The following is a 12,467-nucleotide window of genomic DNA, read 5'->3' as shown; positions in this document are numbered from 1 at the left end:
TCAGTGTATTTTGGTCTTTTTCCTTCATAACAAGCATAAAAAAAATCACTAGTTGTGCTGATATCTCAGTAGCTAGTTAGCTAAACTGCAGACTGGCAGGGTCGCCCACAGAGCAGCGCTAGTAGCTGTTAATGAAGTGATGCTCTTTTTATTTGAGGGTCCCATTTCAGAGGGAAGATCTCAACCACTACCCTGTAACTCAGTTCCAAGGGGCAACACTCGAAAACAGGGTGTAGGGGTAAAAAGAAGAAATGGGACTGGGCCTTAAAAGTACCACAGATTCTATCAGAGCAACATACAGTACAGTGCAGCTGGGCTTCAGCCTGCACAGCTACGGATGGGTCGAAGGGTCAAACTAGGAAAATGTGTTAATGCTGTGAATTAAGAATTTATAACACCTACATAAAAGCAGCTGAGAGTGCAGAAGGATAGCAGTTACTCCTACCTGAGGTTAAGGCACACCGCCTGCAGAAGGTGTGCTGGAGGAAGATAAAGAGAGAGAGGGACAGTAAAATTTCAGCTTCATCTCAACTTAAATATCAATATAATTGCAATATGACTCGTTTGACTGATGTGAAGTCAATATGTGAAGTGCAGCCAGCAGACAGGCTAATGCTTTGGTGGGGTGGGGGGTGGACGACTCACCCCACAGGTGGTGATGACGGGGTCCTTAAACACACTGCAGCACAGCTGGCAGCACAGCTTCACCGAGGGCTGCTCCGCAAACACCTGCGGCTCCTGAGAGAGAGACAGAGAGAGACAGAGAGAGAGAGAGAGAGAGAGAGAGACAGGGGGGCGGGGGGGGTGCACTGTCAGTTTCCTGTAAGGCTCAGCAGGCCTGTCAGAAACACATTCACCACAAGCTCAACTGCTCTGAGCTACACAAACTCGATTTCAACTAGAGCTGGGCAATATTAGAATAATTTATCATTAAATTAAATGGAACAGTAGAAGTCATATCGCCCCCTACACTTCCTGTAGTGTATTACGGTCTGTCAGAATGACCATGTGGATCATATGAACATTATAGAGCTTTTTAAATGAAACAGTAGAAGCCATATCGCCCCCTACACTTCCTGTAGTGTATTACAGTCTGTCAGAGTGACTGTGTGGATCATATGAACATTATAGAGCTTTTTAAATGAAACAGTAGAAGCCATATCGCCCCCTGCACTTCCTGTAGTGTATTACAGTCTGTCAGAGTGACTGTGTGGATCGTGTGAACACTATAGAGCTCTTTGTAAGTAAATAAAGTGTAAACCTTTTCCATAATTGATGTTGCTGATGACAACCTCAGTGTTTAGAGGTGAAGGTGATGCTGGTACTAACCGTGTCTTCTTCCTCTTCATGCAGGGAGAACGTGGAGCGCAGGGACATGTTAGACTCCGAGTGAAGAGAGCGAACGGAGATGGCGGAGTCTGACCGGCGTGGAGTTCCGATGGGGGGCTACACACAGACACACGGTCAGGAACTCTAGGACGTGGCTGATACGGCACAATTAGGCTCGTTTGCCGTTTTTGTGTTGATTAATCTAATTCCACTTGTCTATTTCGCTGGTGCAGCACTTAAAATGATCTAAAACTAAAGTCATCAGTTTGCATCATTATAAATAATAATTCCCTTTTCAGCTAGGAAACATTCAGGTCTGGGTGCTGCAGCTGGCTGGACAAAACAGGACAGCTTGCTGTTCTCTCAGGTAGAGCCAGAGCTCAGCAGTAATCAGAGAAAGACAAAAACAGCAAAGCAATTCATCAGCAGAGCTAACGATGCCCACCACACCGCACCATATGGAAAAGCAGGACTCAAAACACCTCTCAACTGTTTTGCAGAATGGCAGCATTCGCTGCAGGCAGCGCTGGGCAACATACTGACTATACTAATGTTTAGCAACAATAATCAGTATCAAAAACTTCACTGTTCTGTTTGTAATTTGCTGGATAATTCACACTGTTTTGAAAAAGCAACTAAATAAAAAGTATGTTTAATTTCTGTTTGATTCATGTTCACAACACTCTATGAAGTTCCCTTTTTGTGTAATTTTAATAGAAGCAAAACAGGAGAGCGGTTCAGAGTGGTTCAGAGTGGTTCAGAGTGGTTTGGTGTGAAACGCTCTGTTATAGAGAAACTTACCAGAACTGTTCACAGTGGTGGTGATAGGAACCAGACGTCCACCTCTAAAAGCTCCCTCACAGAAAGTTCCTACATGAAATGGTTATGAATTCACTGCCTGATGACTGAGACACTGTTTCATGATAGTTTAGAGAACTTAAACTCCATTCATGGTGGAGGGATACATGCAGGGCACTGTGAGGCAAAACAGTCCCCATAGAAAACTTATTATTTCAGATTTCCACTATTTTCCATCATCAGCATTCCATATAAACTCAGAAGACTCGTGTAGGTTCACTGGTGGTTCTGGATAGTAAATAAAATGTCTATATTTGTGTTGTAGTCATGGCGACCCCTGGTTCCTATCAGCACCACTGTAAAGACATCTGAACCATTTCACACCAAACCACTCTGAATCTCTCTGATTACATCTCACACACTGGATTACACAGGTATGTTGGACTTTTGGTGGAATTTCCCTTTAAATATCATCTGATGCTGTTATATTAGAAAAATACTTTAGCAATATTGCTCAGCACTACCTATGTCTTAAGTTGAGCTTAAGGCTTTTCAATGATAAATCACCACTGATGGTACACATTAGTCCCAGACTAGGCTTAATCCATGTTCAGGAAATTGGATCTAAATGTCCAAAAGTATCCAAGATCAATAGTTGAAATCATTAATAGGAAGTGATCATCACTCCAACTCATCCCAGAGGAGATCAGTGGAGCTTCATCACTCCAACTCATCCCAAAGGAGTTCAGTGGAGCTTCATCACTCCAACTCATCCCAAAGGAGTTCAGTGGAGCTTCATCACTCCAACTCATCCCAAAGGAGTTCAGTGGAGCTTCATCACTCCAACTCATCCCAGACGAGCTCAGTGGAGCTTCATCACTCCAACTCATCCCAAAGACATTCAACTGAGCTGAATGTTGACTAATCCCAGATGTTTTGAATAAAGCTTCACTCAGTTTAAGCAGCACTATGTTACATTTGGGGATTTGGAGCCCTCTGTGGTTGCAATATGTAACTGCACGCAATGTGTAGAAGAACATTTTGTATCGTCAGCTGTGCTGCAGACAACCACAAGTGGATGAATCTGACTTTTGCAAAGACATTGAGAACTCAGAGAACTCAAAACTTGGTGAAGGAGCCTCTTCCGAGGATGTGAGAGAATCATTTACTTCATCAGTATGATGCTGGTTCTGAGATCATTTGAGGCCTGAACATTGAGCCGGACCCTCTTTTAGAGTGTGTGTGTGACGCGGTATGACGTGGTGTGAAAAACTTGACACCTCTCACTTTTAAATGATTATTTTAGGCTTTACCGGGCGACTCACAGCAGCTCACACACCATATTGTATAGTTTTTTTCCTCCTGACTCAGTAATGACACTTTCAGTTTAAACTTATTTAGCGCTGCTTTAACGCTAGCATGCAGTTTTCTACCTGGTGGACCTTCAATAGCCCAGTTCTTTGATTTCAGAAAGGGTAGCTTGATACTCTTGGACATTTAGGCTGTATTCCTTGATTAATCCTAGTCTTTTTAATTAATCTGCATTACCCATGGTGACTCATCACTGAAAATCCTTTTCAGTCTAGACTCAGGCCTAATCTGGGCCGGTGTAAATAAGCAGTGTCAGTAAGCGGGCTTCAGCAGCGCCGGGCTGTGATTACCATGCCATCGTCGTCGTCCCGTGGAGAGTAGGTCAGGGTGCTGGAGGACGAAGGGGTCCTGCGGTGCTGTTTGTAATTACTGGTCGTCTCAGCTGAAATTTCACACCATCGTTATTACAATGGATCGATCCGACTGCGCAGCCCACTGCCCGAGGGCCTGAGGGCTAATCGATAGCAGAACCGGGTCATCCTACACTACAATTCATTATTCTGTGGAGCGCTCAGTGTTTCACAGGTTAAAGTCATATACGCTGCAAAAATAATTTCATTTATCACATTTACAGCTTTTCTGAGCGCCTGATGAAGATGTATGTCTAACAGTTTGTGTTTTATATTTCAGTAACTATATTAAGAAATTACAGTGAACTGCTGGTGCTTACCTTTGCTAACTGGTGCGACTGCAGAAAACGTGGGTCCAAAAGTAGATTCCATTCTGGTCTGTGTGCAGAAACACAAAATCAGTGGTTTGGTGAATCTCATGTGTCCTTATGTAACTTCATGAATTTTATAAAGTGAGTCAATGTGGGTTTGAATTAATGTTTGTGAATATTCATGCAATTACATTTTACATACAACAAAATCTGAAGTATGGACTCATCTATCCTCTAGTTTTTCAGTATCTTTAGCGCTGGCATAACTTTAAATAACCAATGGGAATTATTTATTAAGTGCCATTTTTTTAATCTGGCCAAAAATCGTACTTTATTGTTCTGGACGTCCTCAGAAGCTCTGACTCCGAATCTGGGATCTTCTGGGAATAGACAGATCTATAATATAAACGTCATTGTTGCAACACTGTGCGCTGTCATAGTAACTCACCGTGCCCATTTATTAAGAGTGTAACAATTTCAATACAGAACAGTTTTACAGTACAACATTTTTGTGGAAACCACCGTCAATGATCTAAACTAAACTCTAAAAAAGAAAAAAGGTTCTTCAAGGGCTCTTTAACAAAGACAATGGCTGTGCAAAGATTTTAAGACTGAGGTGTTTATTCTCACTCTACTTAACAATCTGATGAAAATCTCTGTTTACATGCTCACTACAAGTAATCAGATCCAAAGTGACGCGCATGCGTAGAGAACTGCTTAGTGTAGATGTTACCATGACAACCAGCATCACGTGAGTCCAGTCAGAGTGAGATGAGCAGCAGTGAGCAGCGCTTGTGTTTTTAATCACTTTAAAATGACGTCAGACTCAGGAAAACGTCCTTCACATGTCCTTATTAAAGAAGGCCGAGAGGAGGACGTCGTGTTCTGAGACACATAAGCTGGACGTCCGTCCCACCGCCGCCTTTTAAAGATCAGAGCATAAACTTCGTCTCCTCTGCAGACCAGTTTCTGCTCCGCCATGTTGAACGGTATAAACTCTCACTATGACGTGACGAACATGATCAGAACGGACTTAAACTTTCCGATAGGGAATGTAATCAGATACAGGCATTTACACGGATATTATTCTTCTATTTAACGGATTATTTACAGGATTACCCACCTCGATCAGTCGGATAGGAACTGTATTCCGAATGGCCTCAATCGGACTAGACTATTCCGACTGAGGTGTTTACATGGACGTATTCTATTCTGATTAAGCTGTCTAGTCGGATTATGGACGGATTATTAGGCTGTATGTAAACATGGCCAGTGCTTCTATTTAGAATCATGAACACTCAAAGAACCCCTTGCATGCTTAAAAGGTTCTCTGCATGGTGAAATGGTTCTTCAGACTGATGGAGAATGTGCCGTATATGGCTGTACATAGCGCCAAAAAGGGTTCTGCTACTGTTTTCAATGTCAAGCTTGTAACAACAGTAGAACCCTTTTTGGTGCTACACGGAAACATTTTCAAAACGTTTATATGTAGAACTACATACAACACATTCTCCACCAATCTGAAAAACCATTTCACCATGAACAGAATCCAGAAAGAAAGTCTGATTTTCTGCAGTGAAGCTGACTGTTTGGTGTGAATTCAGGCTAATGGTGATGCTAATGACGCACTGCGTTCAGACAGGAAGGTAAACGAAACAACGGCTAAATCAAACGCTTTATCATCTTTTCTACTCTTCTCTGGAGCAAAGGCGGCGCATAAATCGAGTAGCTGCTCCATCTCTGACATTTAGACTGAGATTTCTTATTCCATGCAAATCACTCGTATTGCTAAACACTGAATAAAAATGATCAGATGTAAATATCTTGACATATCGTGTGTCGTGAAAACTTCCTGGAGTATAGCGATATTATTGCCATATCGCCCAGCCCTGATTCCGATAATCCATTTTAGAACATTTGCTGTAACGTTCCACCATTTTCCAACACATGAAGATACAAATGTGTTAATTATTAGCCCAGCTTAGTGATTCTGAAAGCATAATCAACCGCAAGTGCAATAAAATAATCTATTTATTCTTTAAAAAAATAAAAAGTAGATAAAATAAACAAATAAACAAACTTGTCTCTGCAATGCATCACTAAGAGTGGAGGTAATAAACCGTGTTCTCACCCCGTTACTGACGTCAGATGAGCAGATGTTGACCGTGGCAGTAGTGGACGCTCCTCCTGAGAGTCGGTTGTAGCGCGTTGCTTTACTTGAGTTCATAATCCATCAAAGCCACGTAGAGAAGGGCCTTCACAGCCTGCAGGGAGAGAACAGCGTTACACACCCAGCGTCCAGTTTACCAGAAACTCCTACAGACACTCACTGGACACTCTATCAGAAACACCTACCACACAGGTATACTATGTAAGTTTACAGTCGTGGCTCATCTGCTGTATTCATTAATTGGAAGGACCACCATAAGACCACCGCTGACCAGCAGGAGCCAATTAATGAAAGTAGTATTAACCACAGATGGATTCCTTCTATAACAACTACTCCAGGTCAGAGAATGTGCTGTCTGCAGCTTTATGATGGACAAGTATCCATAATCCTTGATTTCCTTTAACGTGTCGTGTGTTTTTGGCTTTGGATTCTGTGAAGCAGCATTTTTTTGTTTTAACTGTTATCATTAAGCAGATAAAGCTGTGCTGCAGCCTTCCACGTTCAAAACACGAATAATTTTGATGCTGTAGTGACAAATTAATAAAAATTCACCTTCTCATTATCTTATCTATGTAATTTTATACCCCAAAAAGGAACTGGGAATTATCCCCACTGTACATACTGAATTAGGAAAACAAGTTTTCAGTTACGCTGACCAGAATTTGTTACAGAAAGAATGAAAACTTCAGGAACGTTTGGCACGGAATAATTTTAAAAACGTTCTTTGAACAGTTCAAGCGGCTAAAACTGCCCGTCAGAGTTTTAAATGATTTATTTTGGGTTGTTGACTGTTGATTTTTCCGTTTTATATTTGTAATGTGTTTAATTTAATTTACAGCAACAATACAAGTGAGGTTGGCCTACATGTTTCTGATCAGAAACCCAAGCGTTTTCTCTGGTCTAATCAGGACCTGTTTAATTAAAATTAAATGTGTTTAATTAATATTTTAGTGTTCAATTATTTTATTTCACAGAAATCATTAGATTTTCTCTGGAGCTTAAAGGCTGAATATTTTGGGGACATCCTGAAGGAAAACTGTAACGGCCATATAAATAAAACGAGGCAGATACTCATTACCCCTCTGGTCTGAGGACATTTTCTAGATTTTTGCATATACTCTTAAACGCTCCTTTAAAGTCTCTTACATATGACATGATACCCAAATATTATATATAAAAATCTCTGCTCTGTCTGTAATGAGGCCCTTTGACCTGGAGCTCTGTGTACAGAGATAATTCAGCCCTAAACCTGAAAAAATAAACCTTTCTTAACATCTCTTGTGAAAACAGCTTTACTGATGTGGACGAATTGTTTTGGTGTCTGAAATGTGTTTAACAAAGTCTGAGGATCACAAAGGTAGCAGAACGTATCAGTAAAATAGAAGATAAATGTTCTCCTCATCGCTACTTTCCAAAACCGCTGCAGCAGCTTCAGCAGCTGTAAACTCTCTGCATGCCGTTTCACATGAGTCTCCGATGTGGACTGAATGAAGAATGAAGGGTTTCCGGCGTGATGGTCAGTCCTTAGTGATTTCCTGAGTGACCATTGGTCAGTTTCACACAGAATGTAGACGGACACACCAATCCACCAGCTCCACGCGGTGAGAGGCAGATGACGTGTACCTCAGCCCCTCTTCATAGGCTCATAACTCCGGATGTGAGTGTCGTATGATCTCGAGATAAGATGGAATGGAAAGGGCGACTCTACAGATTCAGGAAGTGTCTGAACTGGATTTCTGAGCTGGATCATCACAAAGATATTCATAGAAACACTGAGAAACGTCTAATTTGACGCATGTTCGTCAACCCAGAGGGTTAAACAGACTGCAGTCGCTGACAGACGTATGACTAACTGAACACTTGGTTTTAAATGTTTACGTAACATGTGGGGTGAGGTGTAAATACAAGACGAGTTACACTGACTCTGACTCAGCAGGCAGGACGGGGAGAGCACGAGCGCGAGAGAGAGAGAGAGAGAGAGAGAGAGAGAGAGAGAGAGAGAGAGAGAGAGAGAGAGAGAGAGAGCAGAGCTCATTAAAAACACTTCAGAGCGTCTCAAACAATCAAACACAAATCAAAATGTGCTTTAAACAGCTGATCTTCCAGCGCTAATCAAACCTGAATGCTGGTCACCATAGCAACAACGGCAAATCTCAGGAGACCAATCAGAGTCACTCAACATTAAACCACAGCTGCAACCGGAACAGCGACAGTGAGTGGGAGTGATATGAGGAAGTACAGTACAGGTGTCAGTCCAGGGTGGAAATGGCTTTAGTATAAGAGGTATTTAATAATGAGGGTGTGAACATCTCACTGGGGTTAAAGGACAGATCCTAACTCTGCTCTTTAAAGGGCTCATCACTGGAAAAAATACGGCTGGGCATCACTGAAAACATCACTCGACAATTTTATCAGTATCGATACGTTAACTTAGGACTTGTCCTGAATATTTAGCTTCGTTCACACAGCAGATAAAAGTGGCCCAAAACTGATCTTCTCACCAAATCTGATTTTTTTTGTTTTGTCTATTCAGATTATCTTTAAATGTGATCTGTATCATCAGTCTGAACAGATCAGCTCCTAAACTGACCCTCTAAAGAACAGAGCGTCACGCTGCTTCACGGCTCATCCAGAGGTAAACAATCACGACCGCCACCGAACGCCAGTCGCTCCCGGAGGATCAGCTTCATCCTCACCAGCATCACAGGAGCCATCATGAAGCTTCACTGACTGACAGCTGGGCTCATCACCCAGAATGTGTTCAGCTCGCCGTAAAAAGGGCGCGGTCACTTCTTTGGTTCGCATCCTCGGATTCTTTAAACTTTACTTTCAGAGTTTTAACTGTTCTTTGACGCTGCAGCCTCGTTCTCCTGCGGCCGCATTCGGACATTCTCTTCAAACACGGAGAGTTTTGGATGAGTCTCTAATAATTTTAGTACAGAAACATCAGCCCAGATGTTTATGAGTCTCAGCAGCATAAAATTAGGAAGAATAGTGGGCAGGTTGACGTAAAAGTCGCACAAATTCCGATCTGGCTGTTCAGACTGAGTCACGTTGCCGCAGATCGGATACGTATCAGATTTCAGTACCACATATGAAAGCGTCTCAAATCAGAGCTGAAAATGTCAGATTCAGTGTGTTTATCTGTTCACACTGACACACATCTGATTTCAGTCACATATGAGGAAAATGATCAGATTTGGGTGACTTGGAGTCCCCAGGACTGATCCTGGGCTCGACTGATAATTCCATACGTCACATTTCTGTGTGCAGGTTTGCAGGATGGTCAGCAGCTTCATCTGTTTACTGCTTTTTATTATTTTACTTGGACACAAACACTGAAGCCAGTGATAATGAACCATGACATAAATGACCAACATTTCACTCCACATTGGGACTATAACCTGAGCTTATTTCTACTGTTCGATTTATAGCAGGTAAGAGTTTCGCCGCAACTAATGATGAATTTCCTAAACTATAAATCGGTTCATTACAGCTTTGATTAATCGGAAAAAGACGTAGTCTGTCAATAACTTTAATTATTACATAACTTAAAATAATTTGAAAATACAAGGATCCTCCTTTTTCCTCCTTTTGCACAGAGCTCCTCCAAACATAAAGCAGCCACCTTATTAAGTCGTTCTACAAGAACTTCACACTGCTGTTTAAATTATTTCACTATTATTGATAAAGTAAAGATAAAGTAATTAGGTTAATTAAACTAGCAATAGCAACAAATATGTATGATTTATCCATGTAGTTCAGCAGCTCGTCCCTTCAGCCGGCTGTGTTTACACTGATAAACCCAAACAGAACAGCAGAAAAGCAGACAGCACACTGTTTATAACTGTTTTCATCAGCAGACCTCAGGAGGGGAAATAAAAACACAGAAAAATGAAGGATACGGGCCCTTTAAGCAGCCGCTGCCCGGCCCTTCGTTCCCTCCAGCTGCTGAGCGTCTGAGCAAACCCTAACCTGACCTGAGGTGACGCAGCTCTGTTCCTCTTTCTTCACTGTCACACTTTTTTCACTACTCAGTACAGCTTCCCTTCAAACGAAGACCTAATAAAGGCCATGAACACAAAAGGTTTCAGAGAAAAACCACAACAGGAATATCTGCTCAGTGTAAACGGGACCTCTTATAAACACAAGATGCACAATTATAACTAAGCACATCCTCGTTCAGACTACAGAGTCTAATACAATCAATCACCTGAAATTTACAGTCAATCGTCAATAATTACACATAAACAGCCTGCACGTCACTCTTATTCTGCAGTCTTCTTTAACCAATTAATTTTCTTATTAGGAAAACCCGTAAAAGGTCTTTAAGTGTTCTTTAAATGCTTCTGTTTAGAGCCATGAGTTCTATGTAAAACCATTTGCATGATTAACTGGTTCTCCGCATGGTGAAACGGCTTTTCAGATTTATGGAGAATGTGTTGTAAAAGGTTCTATATAGAACCTTTTTGAAAATGGTTCTATTTAGCACCAAACAGCACTCCTCTACTGTTACAAGTGTGACACTGTAACTATAGCAGAACCCTTTCTGGTGCTATACAGAACCACACAACACATTCTCCACCAATCTGAACAACGATTTCACCACGCAAAGCACAGCTGGGCGATATGGCCAAAATCTAATATCACAATACTTCAAGACATTTTCACAATTTAACTAGCGATATTTTCAGACATCTGATCAGTTTGAACGGAGAAAAAACCTACAATTTTTTAAAAAATTATCCAAAACTAAACACAGTGATTTTTATTCCGTATTTCACACTAAATCCAGTTAAACAGGAATAATTTTGCTCTCTTTATAACAAAACATGCAGGTCAGTTTCTACAATCAGTGATGATCTACACAATACGTTCAGAAAAGCGTACTGTATTGCGCTGTGACATAATTTATCATGATAACAGTATATATTGTCATATTGTCCAGCCCTAATGCTAAGAAGCATTTAGGCAGAACTCATGGTTTTAAACAGAACCACTGCCTTTATTACTAAAGAACTGTTTAAGCGCGAAGAACAACAACAATGTCCTATTATTATTATTATTTATTATTATTATTATTAAGGACTCTAACCTGAACCTTTAGTCTTTCCCCCATTTTATATGACTCTGACTCACAGTAAAACCCCATTTAACACTATAAACACCATAAACACCATAAACACCTAACCGTCCACTGTTAGTTCTGTTCATTTTCTCAGTGTCTAAAATAACAGAGAAGAAACTGTGAGCGCACAAACACAGATCAGCTATAAAGACACCAACTTTTCCTACTTTTATGAGTGTATATACTACATTAAACACTCCACACCGGCTGAAACACACTGCATATCGCACTAAGCACGGCTCGCAGCTCTTAATCTGAACTACACTGAAACTGATCAGAGACTAAACTTCAATCCGGGTGGTGTTTTACTGTTTACACAGGCTGAGCTATGCTAAGCTAAGCTAAGCTAAGCTAAGCTAAGTCTCCGGCCCGCTGGACTCTCTAACCCATCGATCAAACCCATAACAGCCCGCTAAATAACGACCTTCTGTACTAATTTTAATAACTATTCTGGATCCACTGCGCGATCCGTTTCGCTCTGACTGAATCTCTGCGTTCGTATTTCAGCTCGTCACTGCCGATGCTAAGCTAGCGCTAGCAGGCGAAGGGCTTTTCGGAGCTTGAAAACTTTTCGCGTCTGCTGTCAACATAAGTCAAATAAAACCGACTCCCGAGCTAAAACCCTTCAGTTTTAATCATCTACGCAAACGTTTACACGCATATTCACCCCAAAATACGAAAGAGTCTCACCTGTAGGCTAACTCTGCAGGGAAATTTTTCATTTTTCTCCAACGTTTGCCAATAACGCGCTACGGATCCTGGGAAATGTAGTACGGAACATGTGAGAGGGTATTAGGCGAGAAAATAATAGACTACAACTCCCACACTTCACATCACGCGAGGTTTTCGGAACATGCAAGACTGGATGGTCCGAGGTTGCGCTTCTTAAAGTGGCAATAAAAATTCCACCTGACTGGATTTTAATGCGTTTGAATATTTACGGAGTTCCTTTAATAAGGCGTGGCCACAATTTACTGATTTACTAATTTATTGAGGCCACGAATTAAGTT

The 12,467-nt window shown here is 41.4% G+C and overlaps 1 protein-coding gene across 4 annotated transcripts in view; it reads right to left on the bottom strand.

Annotated features, from left to right (window-relative positions):
• traf7 (TNF receptor-associated factor 7) overlaps positions 1-12,258 on the bottom strand; it is a 36,552-nt gene extending 24,294 nt beyond the window's left edge. The window contains exons 1-8 of one of the 4 annotated variants that reach the window (XM_036589520.1): positions 12,148-12,258; positions 6,291-6,423; positions 4,490-4,555; positions 4,169-4,226; positions 3,789-3,880; positions 1,330-1,446; positions 646-738; positions 446-479 (exon numbers count right to left, since the gene is read on the bottom strand). In XM_036589520.1, coding sequence (XP_036445413.1) covers positions 446-479; positions 646-738; positions 1,330-1,446; positions 3,789-3,880; positions 4,169-4,226; positions 4,490-4,555; positions 6,291-6,386 — 556 coding nt within the window. In that variant the 5' untranslated portion in view covers positions 6,387-6,423; positions 12,148-12,258. Of the gene's footprint in view, positions 1-445; positions 480-645; positions 739-1,329; positions 1,447-3,788; positions 3,881-4,168; positions 4,227-4,489; positions 4,556-6,290; positions 6,424-12,147 lie in introns of those variants that run through there. The other 3 variants (XM_036589521.1, XM_036589522.1, XM_036589524.1) reach the window with 3 other exon arrangements.
• Positions 12,259-12,467: the final 209 nt, after the last annotated feature.

The sequence above is a fragment of the Colossoma macropomum genome, unplaced genomic scaffold (genome assembly GCF_904425465.1).
Source record: "Colossoma macropomum unplaced genomic scaffold, Colossoma_macropomum, whole genome shotgun sequence".
NCBI lineage: Eukaryota > Metazoa > Chordata > Actinopteri > Characiformes > Serrasalmidae > Colossoma > Colossoma macropomum.
The sequence above is the reverse complement of the archived record's forward strand: the minus strand, read 5'-3'. Positions and strand labels throughout refer to the sequence as shown.